The 27,289-nt window shown below is 43.4% G+C and overlaps 1 protein-coding gene across 4 annotated transcripts; it reads left to right on the forward strand.

The window, feature by feature from the left end:
* Positions 1-632: 632 nt before the first annotated feature.
* On the forward strand, positions 633-26,368 carry CAPN9 (calpain 9). 4 transcript variants are annotated; one of them, XM_064413886.1, is made up of 20 exons: positions 633-1,037; positions 6,210-6,279; positions 6,696-6,814; positions 7,402-7,535; positions 7,889-8,057; positions 8,552-8,635; positions 8,868-8,953; positions 10,719-10,796; positions 12,732-12,892; positions 13,698-13,855; positions 14,485-14,693; positions 15,338-15,374; positions 16,494-16,574; positions 17,089-17,146; positions 17,721-17,785; positions 20,142-20,210; positions 21,566-21,644; positions 22,300-22,416; positions 23,440-23,498; positions 24,295-26,368. In XM_064413886.1, the coding sequence occupies exons 1-20, from the start codon at positions 825-827 to the stop codon at positions 24,319-24,321; spliced, it is 2,073 nt and encodes a 690-aa protein (XP_064269956.1). In that variant the 5' UTR covers positions 633-824; the 3' UTR covers positions 24,322-26,368. The 4 variants fall into 4 exon arrangements, 3 of the variants coding, with proteins under 3 accessions (XP_064269956.1, XP_064269957.1, XP_064269958.1); XR_010358951.1 differs by lacking the exons at positions 17,721-17,785; positions 20,142-20,210; positions 23,440-23,498; positions 24,295-26,368; XM_064413887.1 differs by lacking the exons at positions 17,721-17,785; positions 20,142-20,210; positions 21,566-21,644; ... (1 more) ...; positions 23,440-23,498; positions 24,295-26,368 and adding an exon at positions 17,536-17,693.
* The last annotated feature ends 921 nt before the right edge of the window (positions 26,369-27,289 follow it).

Below are 27,289 nucleotides of genomic sequence, written 5' to 3' on the forward strand. Positions count from 1 at the left end.
ACCCTTCCCAGTGGTCGGACCAACAAGGTCATGAATCCTGGAAATCAGTGACAATAGGAATATGTTTTTAAAATCACATGACACAGTGCACGCAGAACTCCTTCAGTGTGTGACCCATCAGAAACCATCCCCAGGATAACATTTTCTAATGCTCTTTCTGTGTTTGCCCAGGATGTATCCTGCTCCAAGTCCTCCCCACTAGCTTTGCACACCCGTCGTGTGCACACCAGGCCCCGGCCAGCAGAGCGGCCATGGCCACGGCATCTCTCGGCCCTGCTGTCCCTCCTGCATGATGTCCAACCGGGACAACCCCTGCCCGCCAAGGCAGCCCTGCCGCAGGCCGGCCAGGCTGCTCTCCCATCTGGGAGAGCCAGGCAAGCTCGCAGAGGGGCCGCAGCCGCCCTGGGCTCTGGTTTCCTTGCCAAGGCTCAGCTCCGTGGCCCATAGCTGGAAGCCAGGCCGGGCCGGGCCGGCGGGGAGCGGTGCGCAGCCCTGCAGGGAAGGACAGGACAGCCCCGGGCCGCTCCCAGGCTGGCCGGGACCGGCCGCCTTCCCTCCCTGTTTGCTTTCAGGGTGTTCTTCTCGGGTGCTGCGCAGAGCAGCCGGGAGGTCAGACTCACTCAGCAGCAGCTCAGGGAGGTGACACGGAGGAAGGCTGGAGCACACTGCCGGCTCCCCCACCACCGAGTCCTTTGCACCCCCTTGTCCTTCACAAGGCACGTGAGGCACTCCGTATCCTTGCTCCCTTCTCCTTCCCCACCCGTTCTGTCCCCACCACCAGCCAAGCCTTGCCTCGCCGGCTCTCCGGGCCGGTGGCGGCAGACATGCCGTGCCTGCTCCAGGGCTCGAAGCCGCGGCCGGCTGCGCATCCCGGGGCCGCCCGCGGCACGCACAGCTCGGGAAAGGGCTACGAGCAGCTGAGGCAGGAGTGCCTGCGCACGGGCGTCCTCTTTGAGGACCCCGACTTCCCCGCCTGCAATTCGTCTCTCTTCTTCAGTGAGAACCCACCCATTCCCTTCGTCTGGAAGCGGCCTGGGGTGAGTACGCCGTTGTGTTCGTGCCTCCCGTCCTGCCCAAAGTCCGGCAGCTGTGCTTGCGGGTTGCACCAAGTACACGTTCAGGGAGATGTGGAGATGAAGTGTGCGGGGAAACCCTTCCCACCTCAGGAATAGTGGCTCCGGACTGGGATGCTCCCCGCAAAGAGCTCAAGCTGCAGGATGAAAGGGCTGGAAGGCTTCACCCCATGTTTCAGGTGTAGCTCGTTGTGCAGACACTTATGCACATGTATTTATGTGCAGGCATAAAGAACTCATAATCAGCTTCTCTCTTATGTTATTGCCAGACAAAAGATGAAAATAAGAGGGCACACAAGGAATTAAAGGTAAAATACATTATGATAATGTTCTAACTGTGTAAAATTGAGTGTTGTTAATTAGGAAATTCATAATTAAGATCAACTTCAAAAATTCAGACCTTTTAACTTTTAGAGTACTAGAGTCTTACACTTACCTGCTCACTTCCATCAGGGAACACTGAGAGCTTACAATTGCATGCTGTGGTTACTGAGCCATTCAGCAGTAGCCAAGGGCTCAGTGAGTATCTCTTAATGCATCTTGCATAACAGTCATTAATAACACACGGGGAGCCCGAAGCTGCACCAGTCACATGCTCTCAGATCACAAACCCAGCATTACTCCAGGTTCCTTCTTCCCACTTCACTCTGGAACTACTAACCACTGAAAAAAATGTGGGAACCTTTCATTTCTTTGCTAAGGACTGATGTTTATCCTGGGTTTTCTTCATAGTCTGGAAGCTTCTTCCTTTATAAAAAACCTTTTGTTGGTGATAGTGATACCAAGGGAGAGAAAAACCAAGTAAGCTTAAAGAAGGGTTTGAATTATCTTAAATCCCAGTGATAAGCATTCAGTGCCTCAGCATCTGGTAGTTAACATAGTACTGATACAGAGCAGAATTAAAGCTGTTACTCCTGGACAAGTTTCAGTTGTGAAAAGAAATTGGAGATCCCAGCACATGCTAAGTGCAGCCCCCACAGTCACTGCTGCCTCTCTGTGCTCCAGAAAGCCAGGTGGCCTGTGGGGCTGCCCTCCCAGCACAGGAGAGGCTGTGAGGCTCAGATGCTTTGGGTATGATCACTCTAGAGTGCTGAGAGGCACCAAAAATGCACATGGCTGTGACACTAAATCTTAAAGAGCTAGTTTGTCTTTTTTGGGCTTGGAATATTTAAAATTTGGTGTAAAATGTGACCAGGACTGGTTGAGAGGTTGTGTGCCCTTGTGTATGGTACACAGGGGCAGTGGAGAATCATCTGTTTTCTTCAGGATCTTTGTATGCTGAACTGAAAACATTTCCAGTGTTATATTTGCCCAATTATCCCATCATAAAAACAAACAAACAAAATTAAATGTAGCAGCAATTTTAATTAAATAGCTGAAAATATCTAAAATTAAATACACTCAAAATATTGACAATATAATTTGGTTAAAATAAGGGATAATTTTGGTTCTGATAATCGTGCATAAGCAAAAATAACCACGCGGGGTATGGAGGGCAGGGCTTGACCCTGTCACCTCACATACAAACTGCCAAGCCCAAAATTCCCCTTTTTATGCTGTATGTCATCTCCTCCCATTTTCAATTTATCACACTTTGTATCTCCACCCTCATCATCACCTTTACCACGCATGCTCCACCATTTTTTAGGTGGTCACACCACTCTTGGGGGGTTGTCTCTGATGAAGGCCTCTCCTCTTCCTCGGTGTCCTTTAGTTCACCTTTTGGATTACACATGCGCACCAAGCTGGTATAATGTAAGCCAAAGCTAATACACTATAAGCCAATATTATGTTCTAGCATCAAAGCAATAAATCTCGTATAATTAGCATTTTCCTGGATGTCCAACCAAATTTTCCTCTCTTCCAACTAAATTTAGTAATAGTTATCTCTTGCTTCTTCCTGTTCTGAACATCTGCAGGAGAAAGTGGGGGGAGGAAGCCCCTCCTCTCCCTTTCTTTCTTGGCATTACACCTTTAACTGTTTTATTATTTCCAAATATTAATTACTGTATCAATATTGATTACTGTTTCAATTTTATCAGCACGAATCACACCTATTTATTACACCAGGATGAGTAAGTTACCTCAAATGGCATCTGCCTTTACACTCCAATTCCCCCCACGCACTTTTGTGAGCTGCACAGCGGGAAATAAAACTCAGGGAGGCTGAGAGGATGTGTAAGGACAGGGTATTAGTTATGCTCTGCTCTGGCTCCTCGGCATTTAAGCTAAGTCGTTTTCATCTCTATTATCCACCAGGAGCAGCAGCAAAATAGAGCTGGTGTAACAATTTCAATTTAACACATTTTGCTTTGCAAAGGGAACATTGGCCTGGAGCATGTGCCAGGTGAGTTGCCACAGCTGGAGAGGCTGAGCACAAAAGCATGGCCTCTGTGCAGGGTATCTATATTCCAACTTCTTTTCATGGTGGCTGGTTTTTACTGCCTCTCCCACCAGTATTTTACAGTAGCTTGGTTGAAGTGTGGCACAGTACATGAGGGTAATTGCAGGGACAAGTAATCTAAATCTTCTGATTTACAATCTGTTAGAGTTTAATCTTTAGTAATGAGAATAGAGAAGGCTTTCTCACTACTTTGACATGCATATATCTGCATATATGCATATTTGTAGTAGCATGAGCAAGACCTTCAACTAGCACTAATCTGTCAATCTCCCACTGCAATCAGTGAGCTACCTGGATCTGCATCAGATGAATATCTGACTTTCTACATAAGTGAAGTGCTCCAAGATTCAGACATTTAGTGATTTTGTTTAGCAATGCTTTTAAATAATTTTTAATTACAAATTCAAACTGTCCTTTATCAAAAATTTAGAGCAATCTGAAGAACATAGGACTCTTTTCTAATTATATTTCCTTTCCGTAATTCAACAGCTCAGTGTCTGGGAAAGGTAGACACATAAATTGAAGAATGAAAAGAACCGAACCCAACCCAAAAAAGGAAAGACAAACAGGTTTTACCAATTTCAAATGAGTCTGTGGTCTACAGGAGGAAGTAAGAAATAAATATTCCTAGTATGAACAGCCACGGTCATACAGCCAGTATGACAGGTTGGGACCAGGCAGAGAAATGTAATCACAGAAATCACAAACAATCTCACTCCCACTGTGTTTTAGGTCTCTATGCACCCCCTCTACACTGCAAGACAGGCACTGGGATGCAATTTGTTTTCTTTTGGGTTTAAAGAAACACAGTTTTAATGCAGCATCAGGACAGTCATGGGTTACTATGTTTTATCTCTCTGAAGACTGTATGTTCCTACTTCCAGGCAATATCTTTGTGCAGGTGAATCCTTAAATTACTGGATGCTGTGTGTGAATGCTGGGTTTTGTCCTTTAACATGCTGAAAGTCCTGATACATTTTTCTACCATCTAAAAATTAATATTATTTTTGCAACATCCACTCAAAAACTGTAGAGCATGTTTTTTTTGTTCAGCAGAAAATGTGTCACAACTCCAGTCAACACCCTTTCAATTCATTTTAATTGATTTTTAAAAAAAATATTTTTGATTGCTTTAGATGTAGGAGGTTGAAAACATTTTCCCATGTATGAGTTACAGAGATGTGTAATAAACAATGAGTCATGAACCAAACCCATGTCAGTGGAAAGGTTTTTTATCTTGTCCCTTGCTAACATACAGGGCTTCTTGGTAACAGCTAAATGCATTAGTTGCAATGAGAATTACTTCTCCTGAGAGCTAAAACAAAGTGTGTTGTTGAACATCAGCTAGTTTATCAGCCATTGCTATACCAATGTCTCAAGGCAATGAGCTGTGGTTTTATTGTTCATGGCCAGTCCCAACGAGACTGAGTGTATTTAACAAGCAGGCGGGCCAGGTGAGGAGGAGCTGCTGTTTGCTTCCCTTTGCTCCACGCTCTAGGGATGTGGTGTTCTGTGGTACCTCCTCCCGGGGCACCTGTGCCTGAGGCACAACCGGCCACCACCTCCTCCCCAGCAAAGGCAAACAAAAAATATGCAAACCAGCTTCCTCCCGGATCCTGCCTCTGCAGGGGGAGCTCCGCAGCAGTGCTGGTTCACTGAGGGGAGTGCCCTGGCTCCAGCAGCGGGTGCTTCAGCAAAAAGTGCAGGAAGCTGAACAAAACTATCAATATTCTGTCCTATGGTCTGAGAAAATGCAGTGATATGAACGCAAAGCAACTCAATTCAATCAGCCAAATGCAGGGATTAAATGACTGAATGTGCTCTTCTATTTCCTCCGCCCTCCCCATTAATTTGTTTCATTTGCCACTTAGGCAGAAGGATCTGCTTCATGCCACAGGGTCTGCAATAATATATTAGGGCAAGCTGATTAACTACAGGCCTATTCCTCCAGTAATATATTAGATATTCTCCTCTCCCCTTTCCATTCAGTTCAATCAATCACATTTAGTATATAGTTCATGGGAAAATGGAGGAAGAAGAATTCCTGCCACATTTATTGGTTCATCACTATAATTTTTCTATCCAGCCATGGTACTAGCAATTGAATTAAACCAGTCTAATGAATGATTGAGAACTGCTGTAATGCCACCATGAGCACCATTCCTCTGACCTCTGACCACACAGGGTGGGTAGTGTTAGCTCCTCCTAAAAATTAGCAGGACTGAAGCTTTGTTGTTTGCTTTTTTGAGAAGTAAATTGTCTCATGGTTGTCAGACACTGTATGTTCCAGGTATTACATGCAAGTAAATAGAAGGCTTACTAGTTCAGTTAAAAGTAAATTGCCAATTTTATTTTTTCCAACCATTGGAGGAAAGCAAGCTAACAAAAAGCCTTGTTAACCAGGGCTGCAGCCTGACATCAATCTTCTGGATGAGTTTGTGCTATGATATTTTAACAATTGCCTACAGATGAATAAAGAATGCCAGCCTTTCATTAGCAGCCAACTAATTATGAAAAAATGGGGATAGTTGATTCTTTAATTGCTCTACACTGTAATTAATTAGCAAGGATTCCCCATCTTGTTCTTTGTGGTGGCAACACTGCTGCAGGATTATACAGCTTGTGTGGCACACAGGGTTCGTTAGCACCGCTGCAAGTCTGGTTCAGAGTGATGGTGATATTCTCCTATTTTTCCTTAGAAATTCTAAGTGATTTATGTGTCACTGTTGCAGGACATTGTCAAGGACCCCAAGTTTATCCTTGGAGGAGCCACCAGAACTGACATTTGTCAAGGGGATCTTGGTGAGTGACTCCCCCTGGGTGGGTGTCTTTGTGTGTACGCACCATGAGGAGCAGCAGCAGTGTCCTCACAGGGGGGTGATGTTGTCCCTCCTGGTGGGAGCAGTGGAGCTGGAGGTCCTGCCTAGGCTAGCCTGGCCCACAGCTGCTTCTTGGACAGCTCCTGCCCATCCATGCCAGGAGCCATCTTGGTGCAGTGGGATTCAGGATCAGGGAAGGATCTTCACTCGGGGTACTGTGGGCCCAAGGGAGTCTTTTATCTACCAGCTTCTCCAGACTGAAGTTGCCCTGGCCAGGCAGAGACATCCTCTCTGGCGACATGCAGGGTGTCTTTTGGTTTGCAGGGCAAGTTGCAGCTAACTGTCATGACATCTCCTCTGGCCCCTTTTTCCTCCTCTTTCCCCCTTCTCAATCCACAGGTGACTGCTGGCTTTTAGCAGCCATAGCTTCTCTCACACTGAATGAAAAAACACTAGCACGAGTGGTGCCACTGGATCAAAATTTTGGGCCAGATTATGCTGGAATATTTCACTTCCAGGTAAGGTGAACATCTGTCACAGAATGAACCCATCTCTGTCATTACATTTCATGGTCTATTTTGCAATGAGGCTGGCAGGTACTGCAGAGGAGACACTGAAAAAAGTAGGGTTTCTGAGTTTACAGTGTTGTACATGGTTTGAGAAACAAACTAGAGGGCTACGTCAGCCTCATATAGGCACAAACACAGCCACTCCTGTTATGTGAACAGATACATGGCTTTAGAAATAATTTCACATTTTCCTGGGCACACACACCTCACTTAGGATATAAATCCTTAAAGTAGTTGAACTGGTATCTGTAACACACAGTGTGTCCTAAAGGAGTTTTGAATTATGTGGTGAACACTGGTGTAGCTATGTGATTGACATAATCCAGGCAAGGAGCTACATTGCAGATCTACACATTTTGTGTTGGTCTTTTCTTAAGACAGACCACCCTTCCTAGAGAGCAGCCTTGCAGGGCAGAGCAGGAGCAGATTATTTACATGTCTTCTAATCAAGCCTTACAATTAGAAATGCTGTGTCACCAGAATCCTGCTCTCAGGAAATGCTGTGCTGTCAGCAAACTCATCCACCATCCTTTCAGTTTTGGCAGCACAACGAGTGGCTGGATGTCGTGATTGATGACCGATTGCCCACCTTCAAGGGCCGGCTGGTTTTCCTGCACTCAGCTGAACTGAATGAATTTTGGAGTGCCTTACTAGAGAAAGCCTATGCCAAGTAAGTCCCACTGCACGTACATAATTTGCTACTTGTACATACATTGTTCACAGTTTGTTCATATGGTATTCACAATTCTAGTGAGCAGCTTCTAGCATTTGCTGCTGCCCTTGCCAGCCTGACAACTGGCACTAAAGAAAGAGCACCCTTGGTCTTTAAAGGAACGGAGAAATGGATGAATTAAGAATGCAACTAAAAAGGGAAGCAGAATGACCCCAATACTACTGCTTGGGTACACTGTGGGGTACTTGTTTTGATTTCAGTGCTATTGCTGCAGTTCTACAGATGTGAAAGAAAGCTCTCAAACATGGATATTGTGAAAGCAGCTCTCACAGTCAGTGTGTGTTTTCCAGGTTGAATGGCAGCTACGAGTCTCTGAAGGGTGGCAGTACAATAGAGGCCATGGAAGATTTCACTGGGGGTATAGGAGAAACGTATGATGTTAAGGAGGCTCCTGACAATTTCTATGAAATCCTAGGAAAAGCCCTGAAAAGATGCTCAATGGTGGGCTGTTCTATTGATGTAAGTTAGAAATCAATTTCTTGGTGCCTACAACTTTGGGGTTCAGTGTTTTCTGGTTTGAGTTTCACTTTTCCTGCTGACGAAGTTTGCTTGCAAAGACTAGTTAAAATTTTATTGAACTAGGTAGTGTGATGCTTAGCTGGCTGATGGGACCCTTCACCACCATCACTTTCCATCAAAGCCTTTTTACAAGAAATGAGACCATGTGAACACCTGATGTCAGTCAGAAAATGTAGATGGTACTGAAACACAATCAAAGGGGCAGAGGAGGAATTCCACCCTGGAACCACCTCATTTTAAACAATGTTTAAAATCTTCCATATTTTTTCCCCAAAGGGGACCACTGCACCATGGTTGAGCAGAAAGCCGAGTTCCCTGTTTGTAGTATGGGTTAGCCACTGGTTAGCCTGGTGCTTGGAAGGGACCAGGTGGCACCACTTGTGATCTCACTCTGAAGAGAGAGGTTAATTCCCATTTTTCTTCCCCTATTCCAGACCAGCAGTGCTGCCGAGTCAGAAGCCCGAACCCCGTTTGGCCTCGTGAAAGGCCATGCGTACTCTGTGACTGGCATTGAGGAGGTATGTCCAGCAGCAGAGGGCAAGGAGACACCTGGGGAAAAGATAAGGGTGTATTCTCTCAGCCTCAGGTGATGGGGGAAGTTATCCAAATTCCAATCCAATTTTCCCTCCCACATCTCCGGTGGCACTCTGCACCTTTTGCTCAGCCGTTAACACCTGCCTCTGCACACTGGAGAAGCCTTGCTCCCTGTATCCTGGCACTTGATATTTGCTGTGTTTTCTTCTTCCCCAGGTGAGCTATAGGGGCCAGCAAGTGCAGCTCATAAGGATAAGGAACCCATGGGGACAGGTGGAGTGGAACGGCCCTTGGAGTGACAAGTGAGTGCATCATCCCTTACACAAATCCCAGTTTCTGCTCCATAGCTGGCTTCCTGCAGCCCCAACTGCTCCACGAGAAGTTAAACCAAGAGTTTGCATGTGCCTAATAGCATTTCTGTCCTACAGCATCTCCCCCTCAGCATATTCAAAGCAGCGCAATCCAGGGACACTGTCAAAGTTGTTTAGCCCCCAAAACCTAGCATCAGCAGAAATCATGCATGAATACAAATGAGATAAGTTAATATTAATACACTCCCAATTGTAAAAGTTACACATTTGGAGTGATATTTTTGGTTAAATATATACAAGCCTGTTGCTGTAGTACTTGTGACACAACATCCATACTTTGTCCTACTACAGATAAGCTGAAATTGATAATGTATTACCCCCTCTGAATAGCTTGCATCTCTCTGTTTATTGTTTGGGTTTTCTTAAACACATCAGGAGTAATACCTTAATAAAAATAAATGGCCATTAAATGAGACCCTCTCCATGCCAACTTGTGGAAGGACCCCAAACCACAACAGCATTAGCCTGAGAACCAGTCAGGTTTTACTACTAACACTAAAACAAAGTGCAAACAATACAAAATAAAAAAAATACAGGGTAAAAAATCAATACTACATTCTTCTCCAACACACACTTTTCAGTATATTTTGCACATAATGCATTGTTTCATTTTTGTTTCACTTCTTCTACTGAGGTTTTTTTTCTAATTCACATAGACATAGAGGAGAGGAAACATAATCTGCCTGGCCCTTTAATATTGCTGAGACATGTAACCATTTGTAGGACTACTTCAAATTTCCCTGTCCTTATTATGGCTCACAAGTAAATTAAATATGTCCACATCAGCTCAAATCCTTTATCTTGACGAAAAACATGGATAATTGATGTGAATAATGAGTTCCTAAATCTGAAAAACATGGAGAGGTTATGATCAGGACAGGCATCTGGCAATTTATGCTGTTCATCAAAAGGGCTGTTTCTGCAAAGCAGAACTCTGACTCTGCACTTGGGAAGCTTTCTGGAACTAAGGATGAAGGGGGCTTGCAGGTCAGTACAGGAGCTTACATTAACATTTTGCAGTGGTTGCTGGAATTAAAAACCACAACACAAGGTGCCTTCTACTCCCTAAGTTTATTATGTCAAATTGGAAAAGTAGTGCACTTCCAGTTTCCTGGAAAGCTTTATCACATTTTTGTTTTGTTTGGTTTTGATATGCCACAGCTGGAGTCAAAGGGGTGCATGAAAAAGAAGCAAAGATGTAATCTGGGGCCCCAGTTACTTCACTGAATCTCTCTGTGCAGGGGAAGGAACCTATTCAGTTCCCATTACTCAATTTTAAAACAAACATCTGGTCCTAAATTAGCAACAAGAGTGAAAAAGATCATGGTGCTACACATGGAATACAGATTTAAGGAGAGTGTTTACTTACCAACGCCTTGAGGTTTACCAATAACCCTATTATCTGTAACACAAATACCTGAGAGCAGTCCCAATGTCAATAACTCACCACTCTGGAGCAGCTTTGGGATTTTTGGCCTGGTGCTGCTTATGACTGCATTGATTGGGTCTCTGTGACCATAAGTAAGTGCCAGTGGGATCAGGAAGCCTCTTAAATGCAACTGGTTTTGTGTAAGCTGCACAAATAAAACACATGTGAGAGAAGAACAGCCTGCTGTTATGTCCTGCCAGTCATTCTGAGCCAGGGAAAATTGATTGCCACATGCCTGTAGTAAAGCTTGGGTTTGTTCTCCTGCAGCTCTGCAGAGTGGCGCTCAGTCAGCCCATCGGAGCAGAGACGCCTGTCTCAGGCAGCACGGGATGATGGAGAGTTCTGGTAAGACACCGGTTCTTAAAGTGTGGGACTCTAATCAGAAATCAAGGTGCAAGTGGCCAAAACAAGCAATAAAGGAAGAAGCCTTTGCATTATGAAATTCTCGGTTTCTGCCTAAGAGACGGCAGGTAGAATGCTCCACTTGTTTTCTATGTTTCGTGTGTGCCTATATCTGTTTTAATAAGAAAAGTCCTCAAAAATCAGTTTAGTTAATGGCACTGGTATTTCAAATACTGTGTGTCTCCCATGAATGTAACACCCTGCAAATCCTTCCCATGAACAAAGGCAGGATTACAAAAGGGAGCCTTGTATTGCACTGTATCAGCTATGAAATGCCCTCAAGATTCATTCTGGGCGTGTACTGGAAGATAATGAGTGCTGAGAAACAATACTACCAGCAATACTGCCAGTTGCATAAAGAAAACAGCACCAAGATATGTGTGAAATTGTGGAAAAATTGAAGAAGAGATGAAATGAAATTATGTAATTTAAAAAAACCCTGAAACCAACATGGTGGAAATTGCTTTAGAAGTGTGAAGTGTTCTTCATGCCAAATTCATGATCTCAGACAGAGCAGATGGTTGACTTGCACGTGATTCCCCCCGCCCTATATCAATGATGCTGTGACAATGTGTTTGTTGGGTCACATTTTCTGGGGACAGATGCTTAATTCTTTTACACATAGGTAAATCTAGAGAGGTATGAAATTGAGCTATTCCAGGTTTTGCCTGCAGGTTAAACAAAAGTTCAATTTCAGGCCTGAGAAGTTATTTGAGATCACACAAAATGATTTATCGCAAATTTTGATAACTGGAAGGAAGTAGGTCCAGTGGCTGTTCTGTTACTGTCATTTTATACAAAATATTTGGAGTTTTTTTCTATTGACATAGCAAATGCATTAGGGCATTTGCAGCTTCTTCAAAAAGCTTTTGTGTTTGGGTTTTGGGTTTGGTGGGATTTTTTGGTCTGTTTTTGACCTGGTTACAGCTGTAGCTTATGTGGTGAGTGTAAAGGAGACAAAGACTTTACACAGTACCCAAGTAACTCCAGCAAGTATCTCAATACAGGGCAGAACTTAAAGCCTGACCATGTGATGGAGGTAAAAGTGTGCAAGTAGGCATCAAGTGACCAGTGAAATTAATGGAAAAAATCCCTTCTTAGGTCCTTTTGTCCTTTGGACTTGTGAGAACTGAAGAAAATCTTCATGGTGACATGCTGGGGACATTTTGACCTCATTAATCACCCCAAAGATGTTTTGGCATTTGTCTAATGCATTTCAGATTGGTCTTGTCGAGGTACTTCTAATAGATGCAAAGGGGCATCTTGTGGTTGGCTAAGATGTCAGCTTCTCAGCCCTAGTCCCTTCCCTCCTAAGATCACAGGGTCCATCTTCTTTTCCCTTCATAAGTACAAACCCAGAACAGCTCTAGGGAAATCAGAACAGGTGTTTTGCCTCCTTGAGGTCAAATCTAATCTATAAAGGGCAACCCTTTCCTCTCCTTTGCAGCACAGTTCCAAAGGGCCCAAAATTGCATCGTGTGGCCAGGAAACCAAGCCATTTAGAGACAGATTTTGCTATGCTGTCCCTGCTTTGGTGTCCTGAGCATCAGAGTGAGAATTAGCAGTGCCTAGGGCTAGCAATATCTGGGAATAGCTGACAAGAAAGGGCAGAGCTCAGTAAAGCAAACCCTGCTGTTTCTTTTCACACCAAAACCAAGTTGTAAAATGGCTCATAACAAGTGTAAATTAATACCACCACAGACATCTATTTGTTATGAGAAAGAAAAATGGAATTAGCTGTGTTGGACGAGGCACAGTGGGGGCTAGCTGGATCCTATCTGTCTCTGCCACAGATAAACTTGCATTTTTGCATACTTCTGCTGGGTGTCCTTCACAAGGATGAATGGCTGCCTGTTCCTTACCATGTGTTTTGCTCAGGATGAAGTTTGAAGACTTCAAAGTGCATTTTGACAAAGTTGAGATTTGCAACCTGACTCCAGATGCCCTGGAAGACAGCACAGCCCACAAATGGGAAGTGGCCGTCCACCAAGGAAGCTGGGTCCGGGGAGCTACCGCAGGAGGATGTAGAAATTTCCTAGGTAAGCAAACACCAGTTTGAAAATGAAAAGCAGGCACTGAAATCTTTACCTGCCCTCAGCTATAGCTCTTCAGAGAGGAGCTCTGTAGCTAGAGCTGTGGGTGCAGGACAGTTCAGCTGACAGGAACCAGCTAAAGGGACAAATGAAGAAACACAAACCACTGTGTGGTTTAAGAGTGCTGTACTTTAATGATAAGACCTTTCTGTGGTTGGCTTTTTCGAATGAACAAACCAGCAATGCACAAAGTGATAAATGTTCATATGGTCCCACTTGAGACTTTGTGGTGAAAGACTTTGGTTTTTTTTCTTCTCTGGTTCATTGGATATGATTTACCTCTTAATGACATTTGCAGCACTAGGTTCAAATTAGCCAGTTAAACTGCAGCAGCAAGTGTAAAATGAGACAAAAAGCCCAGATCAGCCAACACGTTTATGTGCTTCTGAAAAGCATATTCATGTGTCATGAGTCTGAACTGTGTTAGTGCAGAATGGCACCAGCATTATGGGATCATTGTAGCTATGTAATTTTAACAAAATTTCATCTCACAACTTCATTTGAACCATAGTAACTTAATAAGGCCCCAGGCCTAAATCTTTCCTACACCTAGTTCCATGAAGGACTTTGGGATTTGGCTTATTTTTTGCAAAGCTTAGTGGAAAAAAGTATAACGATTAATGGAAAAACTAAGTTTGAGTGAAACCTCAGCTTTATTGTCTTTTTTGGTTTGGTGGGTATATTTTTGTAGTAGTAGTTGTGGTTTATTATTCTGAGTCAAGAAACTCTCTGGTGTTCTCTACATTGGCAGAGACTTTCTGGACAAATCCACAAATCAAGCTGCATTTGACAGAGCAGGACGATGGACAAGATGGCTGCACATTCATAGCAGCCCTGATGCAAAAGGGTCGCCGTAAACTCAAGAAGCTTGGAGCTGAAATGCTGACCATTGGCTACTCTATTTATGAGGTACTCTTTTGCTGCTACAGCACAGGAGCTGCACTGTTGGTGTTTGGAACTTTCCCCTGCCCCATTTTTGGGGCCCTTGCACCTAAAATAACCTTCCGTACGTAAGCTAACAGTTACACCAAGACCTGTGGAGGATGGAGTCCTCTCAGAGGAGAATTTAGAAGTCCCCCCAGGGTCATGGGTTCCTAGAACAGACCCCTCAGCCATTCTGTTACCGCCCTTCCTGGCTCAGGGAGAGGGAATATTGCTTCTTCTGAGCATCCTGGGGCACATCACACACAGATGCCTGTCCTCAAGTGAGGCCGAGGTTGGGGAATCTGTTGTCACTGCTCTGTGACACCCTATCTGGAATTGTGGTGTTTAATGGCAGGGAATGTTTAAGTAGGAAGACAACATCCCAGAGTACTCTGAGACTGCCTTCTGGGTGGGAAAGGACAGTGGTAGTGGGTCCTTGCCATGAGGTGGGAGCTAAATTACTGTAAGTACCTGGGAGAGGGAATGAGAGTCGGGATCACAGCCTGGGGTGACACTTGTGCCAGGCAGAATTTGTCTCTGTGATTAGGAAAGGGGTGAGTATGGCTTTCAGCACACCCTGACCAGTGCAGCACTGCCTGTTTTTCCCCTCCTAGAGCCCTGGCAGAGATGGACACTTGGGCAAAGACTTCTTCAGGTACCACCCCTCCAAGGCCAGGAGCAAAACCTACATAAATCTAAGGGAAGTATCCCACCGATTCAAACTGCCACCAGGTGATTACATTCTTATTCCAACCACCTTTGAGCCACACCAGGAGGCAGATTTCTGCCTGAGGATCTTCTCTGAGAAGAAGGCCATCACTGAGTAAGTCAGCAAGCAAGCTTGGGGCCCTCCAGTGCTCTCCTGCACATGGGGTTGTTGGCTGCTGGGGAGTGTGGCTGCCAGGCACCCAGCTCTACAGCAGAGACCCAGCATGACATCATTTCATGGCATCTTGACCATTTGGGGGTTTTTGTTTGTACTTGCCCATTTTTGCTAAACCTGACTTCTTTTTGAGAGGAGTTGAAGAGATGGAGAAATAGGGTGTGCCATGATGAATCTGCTGGAAGTTTGACAGGGTAGGGTTGCTAGCTGGCACTGTCTGGGTCTCTGTGACTGCAGCAGTGTTTACTTCCTGTTTGTTTCCTCCCAAAGTTTATCCAAAAGACAATTTCATGTTAAAAAAGCATACCGAGGAAATAATGTGTTCACAATGAATAATTAATAAAGAATGAGATGAATTCTTTAGTAGATGACATGCACAGCTGTGTCCTCCCTGAGTCCTGCCTAATGTCTGTTCTAAGGGCTTATACCAAAATTCAAACAGTGCAAAAGTCTGATTGTTTGATGAATTTTAGCTAAACATAACCTCTTAAGTAAAAAAAGAGGTTTTATCATTCACTTGGGGGAAAGGTAATAAGCAAGCTTCCACCCCAAGCAGATACCAAATTAGGTTTTGTTTTCCCCAGGGATCTAGACGAAAACGTTGCCATTGATCTTCCCGAGGTAAGTCCACAGAGTTAAAGTAGCAAGAGAATGGCTCAGCAGAAGCCAGCACTCATTGCTTTTGCTGTCTTTGGCTAAACCATGTTAATTTCACAGGAATGTTACACAATTGCCAGCTTTGTGCATGTCACTGAAATGCTAAGCTCTGCTGAATATGGTAAAAGAGCTGTAACAATCAAAATCATAATTGTTATGCCTCGCATCCCCTAGTCAGTGCCAGTCAGCACGAGAGGTGGGTGTCAGCCACCATGTGTCCAGTGAAAGCACCACCCATTAGCACTGAGGAGCCACATGGCTGTTCACATCTTTTAACATTTTATTTATTGTGAAAAATGGGAAGCAAGAGAATGTCCAATAGACCTACATTAATTTTGCATACAAATATCTTTATTTTACTTCTCAGTATCCACGGGACTTGAGAGGGAATGCTTACACATGCACGTGCTTACTGAAATGATTGAATTCTTTTTGCTTTTGAATGTCTTGGTCTGCCTGCTGAGCACTAATTGCAGCTGGGTCTGAGTCAGCTCCTGTTTAAATGTATCCCTGCAAATAAGCCATTAATTGTGGTGTGCCTTTCCATGGAAACAAGCTAAGCCAAGATCTAATTTGTCCCTCTTTAGTAAAACTCTTCTCCAGGGACCCAGCGAACAACGCCATCTTCACTTCCACAATCTCAGGGCCATGTTCTGTAGCAAAATAAATCTGTGCTGTGTAACAGAGGTGGCCAAAGTGCAGCCACCTCTGGCTGCTGCTCTCAAGAAGGTCCCAGGATGATACCACAGGAGACAGCTCAACAGCACTGTGGTTGTTGGAGGCCCAGGGAAATTGAATGGTGTAGGGTGGGATGAGAGGAGAGAGAGGTGTTTTCCAGGATGGGTGCTCTTGGTTTTTACCAAGGCAATGGCACACTGTACACTTGCCCAGGTGAAGGGAATGAGAGGGTGAGACTCCCCTCGGGCAGAGAGGTGGCTGGGAGGCCTCAGATCTGGCAGAGTTCAGAAGAATATTACCCTTATTTTAAGATATACATTTGTCCAGGATGCACAGAGGGGCTATTTGCAGGAGAAATGTAATGTTTTACAATTCTTACAAGAACTTGTGTGGTTGGTGTTGCAGCCTCTACATCCAACCCCAAGCCCACAAGAAACTGAAGAAGAAAAGCAATTCCGGGCACTGTTTGAGCAGATTGCAGGAGAGGTGAGTGCAAAACACTTTGGGTCAAAGCAAGTTGTAAAAAGGCAGGAAACACTTCTGCTCCACTACAGGGCCATGGATGCATGAAACAAACCCAAAATATTTTGGGAGTATGCTTAGTTGTAGTGTGTTGTTTGGGCACCAGATGTCACCATGCTTTATGGCTCGATGGATAAGGGTGCAGTCCCTGGTGAGCAAGCAGGAGGACCAAAGCTAGAACTCAAGCCCTGAAGGAGCCTGTCTGGTTTAATGTTCAGTTGCAGTTGAGTTTTGTTTGAATCAACAGCTCCCACTTGAGATCTCCTTCAGACAGACTTATGTACAGCAGCATTCCTGTATCTTCCCAGCCCTTAAATTTTTTAGCTTTTTCTGGGTTTTGTATGGTTCTCTTTTGCTGAGTTGCAATAAAGTACAGATGAGTGATGTTTGTTTTTTCTAAGGTTTTTGGTATGTCTGGTTACAGAAACATTCAAGTAACAGATTCTTCACTTTCTTTTTCTTTTTTTTTTTTCTGCAGGACATGAAGATATCTGCAGAAGAGCTTGAATATGTTCTGAATGCTGTATTAAAAAAAAGTAAGTGCTGACAACTTCTAAGTTAAGGGTTGTATATAATTTTATAAAATCTGCCACTTAATTAATTTACATATAGAAAATTCAAGGCTGTGTTATGACCCCAACCTGGTATCCTTGAGCCAGCAAGGGCAGAGCCAGGGAAGCATTTGGTCCATGATCTAACCACGAGCTTGCCCTGCCTCCAGCATGACCCATGTCAGCTCAGTGAGGCCAGCTCTATTGCACTGCCACTCTGCTGTGGAAAGACAAGCACTAGAATGGGACTTTAAAGACCTGGATGTGGCTCATGACCCTGCTACAAGCCCTTTGTATAGTGGGAAACATGTCACTCCCTGAACCTCATCCCCTGATTTACAAATCAAGGACAGTATTTCCTGTCATGTCTCCAGTAAATGCATCTTCTGTCTGGACTGAGACTTCACTGTGGTGAGAGCTGCCTTCATCTTCGAGTTCACAGTCCTCCCACAATGAGGACTAAGAGTCAGCTATCTCTGTTCATGAGTCCTATTTTTCCTTTCTGCTTATAAAATAAAGCTTTGCCCATGATTTCTTTCTTATTATTGTTCTTTTCCAGCAAAGAATATAAAATTCAAGAACTTAAGTCTCATTTCATGCCGAAATATCATTTCTCTTATGGGTGTATCCTTTCAAATAAGTGCCTGTGAGGCTAAATGAAGAATGAATATAATTGTCCATAACATTATATGTCGTGGATGTCAGAAATGAATTTGGTAATGTCATGGGAGATCATTACCCAAAGAAAACAAAAGTACGTGACTGTTTTATCCTGATTTTCATTTTATAAATGGAGGGTTAAGAGTTTCAGCGCAAACTGTTTTACACTGCTGACTTAGAGGCAGATACTTTGATGCTGACCACCTTTAGAAGTATATCTCAAGCTACTTCTGAATAGAACAGTGCATTTTTCAAGCTGTTGTTTATTTGAACGAGACCTAGAAAACTTAACTCAAGAAAAGTCTGTTGTCTGGGGGGGCTAAATTCACCAGGTAGAGTTGTACATGCAAGTTATAAGTCAGAAATTAAGGATCAGCAGTGGCAAAAATTGCTGATATCAAAGCTCTTTTTTAACAATCAGTTTAAAAACTGGAAAATCTGGTCTTTCAGCTAGTTCCTGGGACTCCAGGAAACAGACATGTGGGTGAGAGTTGTCTGTCCAAATTTAGGCATTTGTGGTGTAGGTGTTTACATCTCAGCCAGCTTTCTAGACTTCCTTTGTAGATAGCAAAAGGGATGGTTGCTAATTAATTGTTCTGGATGTTCCTAACTGAGGGATGCTAAAAGACTGCTCAGACATCAGGTGAGGTGAATCCTAGCCCTGGTGCTTCCCCACCAGATTTGTCCTTTGCAGAGTTCTGGTTCCTGCTGAGTTTGCTGAGTATGGCTTCTCCTCAAGTAGAGCTGCTTTTGCAGTGTGCTTTCCCAATAAACAGTTTTGTTACACATGAGACAAAACAGTCCTGCCAAGGCAAGTATCTAATGTTTGGTTTATGTCTTGCTTGTTCAGCTGAGATGTTCTTATCTTTTGCTTTTGTTGCTCCAGTCCATGATAGAGGTAATATCCATTCAAACATTTAAGAGAAAACAAAAGCAGAATTATAAACTAGCTTTAACAGAATTTTATCCTGTTAAAGCTAGTTTATAATATTAAAATTCAATACAGATTAGTCACCCTGCACATACAATGAGAAATGGGACTAGTCCTAAATTTCCTTGCTTAAAAACCAAGCCTCAGTAGGGAGCTGGTCCATGTTCACATCTCATCCTTACATGGTATTGGCACAGAGCCAGGGCCTGTGCTTGACCCTGGAGCATGGCAGCAGTTCTAGGCTTACTATTTAGGATACAACTGAATAGTTTCCATGATTTGCAATGCTTCCAAGCAAATCTCTGCATAGTTTTGAATAAATGGGGAGACATCTCTTCCTCTGCTTTGGAAGCACAAGGAATGCAGACACAATCATCCCACTCTGGACATGCTATTTGGAGCACAATGGAGAAGCAAAACCATAAAAACTAAAATCCAAGTCAATGCTGGCACAGTCTCCTCTGTGTCACATGCTACTGAATTCCCTGGCAACTGTCACCATGGGGTGGTGAGGAGAAGGACGGAGTTCTACATGACTCTGGAAAGAAGAACCTGGCTGGGTAAAAAAAACACTTTGCAAAAATGAGAATGTCCTTGGGACCTGTGGGTGCCCTCAATAATGTCACCAGCTCAAACAACAGCAGGTGTTAGCTAGACCCTGCTTGGCATGTTTTGACCTTTGTGAATGCTCACTGAGCCAGTGTCCTTCTGAACAAGGGCTTTGTCCTGGCAAGATGGAAAAAGGAAGGGGAATGGGACCAGTCCTTACTTAGCACTTCAGAGCAGGTGCCTCATCCTGGAAATGAACTGTGCTCAGTTCATCAGTAACTCAGTGAAATGAGTCCCTCACTTCAGGCAGAGGGAAGGCCAGGCAGATCTAATCATTGCCTCCTAGAACTGCTATACAAGTGTTTATTTCAGACCATAAGGACCAGATTTTGCCAGTCTCACCCCACTACTCCCATGAATTTTTCGTTGAGCCATTGCAACAGAGCCTGGTCTCTAGATAAAAGTACTGAACAGCACATTGGTTGACTAACTCCTTTGGGTACAGCAGCAATTTGTTTTAATCAGGTAATTTAATTCTCTGAGTCATTTATATCCCATTTACATCCAAAACTGTTCTTGCCTTAGAATAATCTTTCTTCCTCGTGTAGTGCCTGAATTGCTCAGCTGTGTTTTTATATCACATAATGTTCCTCCAATATCACAGCCACAGGCATGACTGTAACTGCTGGAATTCTACCTTTTGAGAAATTCCAATGCCAGTTTCAGCAGCGCCACAGGCTTTCCAGTCAACATTTTCTGCTTAAGGGAACTAGTCTTATAAGTTCAGACTGAATTTGGACTTTCATATAACAAGTCATTTTCCTTAGTTCATATTACCAGACCAATGGCTATGGGAAGCTGGAATTCAGTGAGTTCAAAGTTTTCTGGGAAAAACTGAAGAAATGGATAGTAGGTGACATTATCCACTGTAATTTTTCCTCCATTTCATTAGCTACTTCCCAAAGACTTTATTAGGTATAAGCCAAGCAAAATGGAGACAGGAGTGCGTTCAAGCATGAATTTTAACACAAAACAAATGTTTTAAAAGCATGGGGTTTGTTTTGGATAGTCAGAGACATTCTTAGCTTTCCATGATGATAAACCATAATGGTTTTCTGGAAATAACTGAGATTTTTGTAAGCTAATCAACTATGTTTGGGATAAAGAATGCAATGGACACAAGCAAGCCATTCAAAAGGAAACTTAAGGAGTTTCCATAGCTGCTGTTGTACAGAAGAAAGTGATGATTCATGACTAGTAGGAAACAATAATTTCCTAAGTCTCTGCATTTTCATTACTGGTCTCTGAGAAGTTAACTGTACTGAAGTCTGGGAAAGTGCTGATTCTAATTTTAAACACATTTCCCTGCCACTGTATATAGCAGTAAGAATAAGCAGGCTTGCAGAATCAATCACAGACTGAATATTCAAATAAAAGACATTATAATTGTTTCCTTATGGCCATTAATAGTTTTTTCTGAATTTGTGCTCACCAAAGCATTCAAACTATGCAGTTCTTTGCTTCTTGTCTAGCCCATCAGAAATGGCCAACACTTTTTCTGGGTACTAATGCCACATCTCTTTGAACAAAAGACACACTGTGTTTGCAAGGAGCCTGAGAAATCCTTGTATCCTTGTAGGAAGATTTGCACATATATTTGCTGGAAAATTTTAAGCTAAATGTGACGACAGCTCAAATAACTCATGTTCCAAAGGAGAGTCGTATTTGTTGTCTCAATAAAAGGATGGAATTTAACTCCAGCTTGAAAATTGCTTAATATATAGGTCAAACCTCAAACTCTTTGACCAGTTCTCTTGGTTGTACCATGAATGTGGCTGTTCAGATCTTTTATACTTAGAAGCAAATAAGTAAGTGACAATATTAATATCATGTCTCTAGTGTTCAGAATAGAGAAAAACACAAAAGAAGATTAAGAGAATGTGTCAGTTAAGAGTTAAAACACAGAGAACAATACATCTTTCCAGTTAAAATCACTTTTCAAAAAAATCACAATATTTTTAATGTAGAGCAGCTCATTATTTTTTAATGCTTGGATTTGGCAGTACTTGTTTAAGTCCCAACAACCTGTTCATATGACAAAGAGAATTGGGACCAAGATTTGCTCCACCATTATAAAATCGACTGGATCTAGACCAAAGTCTTGTCAGATTTCTTAAATGCTTATGCTATGAAGTTGGAGATAAACACCTTTCTTTTCTGTCCCTTTCGTACGCCAGTATTTCTGTGTGCTTCTTTCATAACAGAATATCTTTCTTCAATTTGACTTTGATAAATCTGGCTCCATGTCCTCTTATGAGCTTCGTGGTGCTCTTAAAGCTGCAGGTAAGACAAGCACTGCCCTTTATCTGGTAAACCTGTTGGGCAGATCAGTGTGGGTGAAGAGGACAATCACACAGGCCAGGTGCTCCTGAACAGGGAGGAGGTCTAAACCCCAGAGAGAACCTGGGCACATTGAGTAGGGGAATTTTGGACCAGGTACCCCCAGTCCTGAAGGGCAGGCAATGAGAGCAATCTCTGTGTTTTATTGAGCTCTGTTAAACTCAACAGGGCTGCACATGTGCAGGGTTAGGCCTTGAAACAGACCACTTTGGAGTCCATCTATGTTCAAGGGTTGAAGGAATAGTGAGTAAGAGAAATGCTGTGAAGATTTCATACAACTGCATTAGTATTTCATACAACTTAGTTTTACCAAAGCAGATAATTTTGCAGAAATCCCTCCAAATTCAAGAAGACAGAATGGTCTCTCATATATCATAGTGTGCATGGACTAGAAACTGCAGTGCCTGAAAAATTTACTGTTCAGAGTTTGTTATTCATTGCAGACTTAAGGAACTTTGTGGTTAGATCTCTTTCTGGATGGATGTGTGCCAAGGAGTATCCTCCCATTAAGTGGCTCTCAAAATTAGATAATAGAGATCTGTAGATTCCCCCTGACTGTGAGGTTGCTCACTTTTTCTTTGTGTGTCTCTTTGGGAAGGATACCAGCTCAACAATTACCTGCTGCAACTGATTGTCCTCCGATACTCTGATGAGCAGTTCCAGATTGAATTTGATGATTTTCTGAACTGCCTAATACGCCTGGAGAATGCGAGTCGTGAGTATCTTCTTCCTCTGTAATTTCATTCCCTTTGAAAAAAGAAAATGTTCTGCTTTCGGCTGTTGAGCGCGTTGCACAATATCTGAGATGGAGTACAAGGCTAACAGAAAAGAGCTGTGTTTAGCATTTGGGTTTAGGGTGGCTTTTCTCCTGTAACATGAAAAATGTTCTGCTGCCAATGGAAAATTTCCCCATGTGAATAGAGCTTGCTACATAAACTTTGCAGCAATGTTGAAGGCATGTGAAGAATGCTGGTAAAGTCCATGTTGTAACCCTTCTTGTGGCTCACCCAGGAGCTTTATTTGGGATCACTCAAGTTCAAGGTTCAAATATTACTTGTGCCTCATGGAAAGTGAAAATTGACATGTGCTTGGGCAGATACCTCCTGTACCTGCTACACATGCTCCCTTTTGGCTTCAGATGTGGTTCCCTGTACATCAAGGCACCCAAGGTCTCAGTGCATTTCTGGCACATGGTCACTCTCATTACAAAGCAGCAGTAGTAGAGATAGGTTAAAAGGCTGGATAAATGCCTGGATAAAGTGATCATTGGTGTGGCTGCGAATTCAAATACAACCCAATTTACTCTATGAGAAGAAAAATCAACTTTCTTCACTGATTTTTAAAAGTAAAGATTCTCTTTACTTTCTGGGTTGACTGTAGCAATAGAATTATTAAATTTCTGAGAGAGAGAAGTTAAAGAAGATATAAAAAGGAAGGCAAATTGCATGGCTTGATTTCAAAGTATACTCCGAATCTGACTGTTTAGCAGATTCAGGACACCTCTTCCAGACAAGTCCTGAAGTGAGCCTTGCATAAAGGCCTTAAGTCAGCAAGACATTTCCTCTTGCAAGGACTTTGCTTTGTCATAGGAGCTACAACCACCAAGCAATCCTAAGCAACCTGCCTTTGCACCAGGCCTGCCCTCTCCTTGGCATGGCCACTCGTTGTGGGCGGGAGAGCTTGTGTATGAATATGTATGAGGTGTATTTATAGCACTGCTGTCCCTTTCTCTTTTCAGGAGTATTCCAAGCACTGAGTGTGAAAAACAAGGAGTTCATTAACCTGAATATAGGCGAGGTATGAGCACAGATTCATAAACACTGACAAAATGAAGGGGTTTCTCTAGAGCTTTGTCCTCTTCTAAGAGCTGGAGTATTTCTGCATGACACTTGAGGTGTCCATGAGAGTGCAGGGCCGTATCTACTATAGGTTTCACCACAGCTGGAATTTTACAGCCCACTGCAGCCCATGAACTTATTAAATCTCCTCCATGCTATTTCTTTCCTTCCTTGCCCTGTGGCATATTGACAGCTTCCCTTGCCCCTTTCTAGTTTCTCTGCTTTTATTCCATCCTTGGGTGCCAGTTTCAGTGGGGGAAAGAGGAAGGAGCAGATGGGGAATGGGCGGTCTTTCACTCCCCCTGAGTCCCCCAGGAATTCAGATCAGCCCTGCCTGTACATGTCTATCATTTGCTTCTCACAATCCTTGGCACAGTTTTCTTATTTTCTTGTGCTGTCCTTGTCTCCCTGTTGCTGTGAGCCATCTCTCATTTCACACTAAGCCAAAGCTTCCTGTGGTGAGGCACAATGAATTCCCAGGGAAAAGAAATGTGGGAACCAATGAAAACAGCTGGGATGCAAATAAAGTAACTGCTGTTTCCAGTATCTAGTGCTTAGCCTTATTCCTCCCTGCTGGCTGAGGTCTCTCCTTAATAACAGGGTGTAAAAGCCAAGTGAGCAAAGGTCCTTTTCCCTGCCTGGGGTCAATTCAGAGCAAAGCACTGCTTTGGAATGGCTCTCATTTGGGGAAAGACATGGGGAGGGAGAAGGGCCTGAAATACTTAATTGTAAAGTTGATCTTTTTCTGATACTAGTTTATCAGTCTGGGAATGAACATCTGAAGAAATCTGATTTGGATGCCAGGAGTTTCTTGCAACTTTGCTGCCAAGACTTTTTTCCCAAGAGCTGAGGTCCCCTTCACATGCAAACTTCACCAGGAGATTTCCTGCAGAAACATGCATGCTACCCCCACTTTCTGTTCTCCAGCCCCGTGGATGAATTCAAGTGTCAGATCGTGTGTTTTTGGTAAAGCCTGATACTTCATTTGGCACTGAGCATTTGGATGGGGCACATATGCCTCTCAAGCAGTCTGAAACTGTTGTTCCTGAGTGACCACAGGTTTTTATTAAATAGGATTGTGTTTAGTTTCAGCATAGCACAGGCTACAGTGATTAAAATACTTTTTTGCTGCTTGGCTACTGATTACTGTAAGGTACTTTCGAAAATACAAGGTTGCATAAAACTTGTTCAGTTTGGAATTTATTTCTGGGCATAATGTGTGGCTACATGACAAGTACCCCATTGTAGCCACATGAACTGCAGCCTGTGAACTGCGGACAAAGAAAGACTAGGGACTGCGTGGATGAAAATTCACTTCTTAACAGTTGTGGTCCCAGGTCCAGGGTTCCTTAGAGGGATGGTTAAGCTAAGGTTTGACATTCGTCACAGGTATGCTTTCAGGAAGAATTATAGCATCTCATATTTTCTTAGTCCTTCGTCTACTTCCAACAAAGTTCATCTGCTTCACATTTTGCTGTGTAGCCAGAGAGTGTCCCTCAGGCCCATCTCTTCAGAGTTGCACACAGTTTGTCATCGTCTTCAGAGAAACACATGACCTCTGAGACAGTGAGCACTTGCATGGGGCTATTTTCCTCCAGGCACTCCGAGATTGTGTCCCACAGCAGCCATGCTCCAGAAGAACAACTATAATCATTTCAGATTAATTAAATGTACCCATTGGGAAGGTCCTGATCTCTGCAGATGCTATTTTGCATCTGTGACTTACACAGTATTACTCATATGATGTGGGTAGCCAGTGCTGACTTATAAAGTAACAGTAATAGCAGCCAGGGACTTAAGAGGTCTTCATAGGATTTGTTTCCATTATAATCTTCATAACTTATGTCTATTTTATAATGAATCAACTGGCTGGCTTTGTTTCCTAAAACCTTTCTCACAGTGTAACAGATGGCCCTAGGCTAGCCTTGCATTCCCTACTGTCTGGGATCACTGACACAGACAGGGTTTTGTTTTCTCTAGATTTAGACCTAATGAACAATTCAGGAAAGAAAATCAAGCTGCAGTAAAGGTGAAGCTCAAACAATGAAAAAACATACAGATCATGGTGTTTAAAATACCAACTGTCCTTTTTTCTAGCAGTTACAAACTTGTAACTATGCAGAAAATACTCTGGAGCTAGCTGGAAGCTAAGCAAAAGCTGATGGTTGCAGTATTTGATTAACTGAGGTACTCAGCCCCATGAGGTATATTGATTTTCAGATGTGCTGATTGTATGCTTTTTTACAGCACCAGAGACAGCTGTCTAAATTTGTGAAAGTTTGGATCAAAATCTAGACTGTCCTATGAGCATTCAGCCACACACTTGAAACAAAAAAAAAAGCAAACGAAATCACAGATCCTTAACTGGTTCACTGTACAAACTTAGATGTGGGTACAAGTTTGTTGTAATATACCATTGTTCACTTGCCATGCAGAAGAAAAGAGATGTCTCAATACCTGGCATTACCAGTATAGCTTTCCGTTGCTCTCCACAGAGCTGGTGTTGTCTTGAGAAATCAGGATTGCTGTACAAAAATTATGAATAAAGGTGGGAGCAATGAGGTACAGGCAAAAATCTTGGCTTTAAAAACAAAATTCATGCATTTAAGGAAAAAATCCCTGAGGAGTTTTCTGCCCACTTGGAGCAGTTGCCTGCTGACTGTACCACAAGGAACTTGGGAGATAACATCAGAGTTCTTTAGGAATCAGCCTCTTTCTTGGGCAGACAGCTCTGCAGAGAGCCCAGTCCCAGTCCCAGTCCTGCCTTGGGGCTTGCACGACACCCACAGCCACGGCAGAGGGCACATAAAGGAGCTGAGCACAAGAGAACTTGTAGGTACAGCTGGGCTGGTCCATGGCCACTCAGAGTCTGTTGCAGCACAGTTCCTGTCTCACCACTTTGGCTGTAGGTTTATTACAGATGCCTGTGCTGAAAGCCTTGCCAATATCAAGGTGAAGAACAGTAATTACTTGTCCTATGTGCTAGGCCTTTTCCTTTCTGCACTGGAGCAAGGCCCACCTTAAAAAGGGAAGAGTAACTGGCAGTAACTTTTGCAGCATGAAGATGGAAACCCTGGTGAGGTGGGGGTTTTGTGTGCTATTAGACTGTTTGTGTGAGTGACTGAGTGGGAGAGTGACGTTTGATTTCACAGCCCCACCTGAAGACAATCGTCCTCAGCACCCGCCTGGTGTTAGAGCAGGAGGGTGACTTTGCCCAGAAGCAGGAGTTTGGGCTTGCTGGTCTTCTTTTCTTTTAATCAGGGACCTTGCAGCTAGATCTTGCTGCCTTCTCTGACATGAGATGAGATGCAGATGTATTTGGCTCTGTACCATTACAGGAGCTATGGCAAATCCCTTCCAGTGCTCGGAAAGCTGGGAGTGGTCCACTCCCTAATGTGGTGCACGCAGACCTTGTTAGCAAGAATGGTTCATGCTGGGAAGCCCTGCCTTGTCTGCTAATAGCAACATTAATGGGGAACATGAGAGTCATTTTTCATAATTATGTGAGTGGAAAAAGCTAAGAATCACTTAGCTACAGGGTTGCAATCTGAGCGTGCTTTCCCACTACCTAACAAAATGGAAATCTCGCCCTAAACCTGCTGCTAAAGCCTTAGGTTAGAGTTAGCAGGGGCTGGCTGCTGTCCTGGAGCTGATTGTCTCTCCTGCGTCCTCTCAGCCACCTCGGCACCCCAAGATGTTGGGCAGTGCTCTAAGACATGGCACATTTCTGAGTTTAAAGGAACATCAACT

This window comes from Passer domesticus, chromosome 3 (assembly GCF_036417665.1).
Source record: "Passer domesticus isolate bPasDom1 chromosome 3, bPasDom1.hap1, whole genome shotgun sequence".
Taxonomy (NCBI): Eukaryota; Metazoa; Chordata; class Aves; order Passeriformes; family Passeridae; genus Passer; species Passer domesticus.

Bases quoted from the DNA above. Each gene is read 5' to 3' on its own strand.
- CAPN9 (XM_064413886.1), top strand. From the start codon at position 825: ATGCCGTGCCTGCTCCAGGGCTCGAAGCCGCGGCCGGCTGCGCATCCC. The intron at 15,375-16,493 runs GTAAGTCCACAG...TTGGTGTTGCAG, and splicing joins TTGCCATTGATCTTCCCGAG to CCTCTACATCCAACCCCAAG. The intron at 21,645-22,299 runs GTAAGACAAGCA...CTCTTTGGGAAG, and splicing joins TGGTGCTCTTAAAGCTGCAG to GATACCAGCTCAACAATTAC.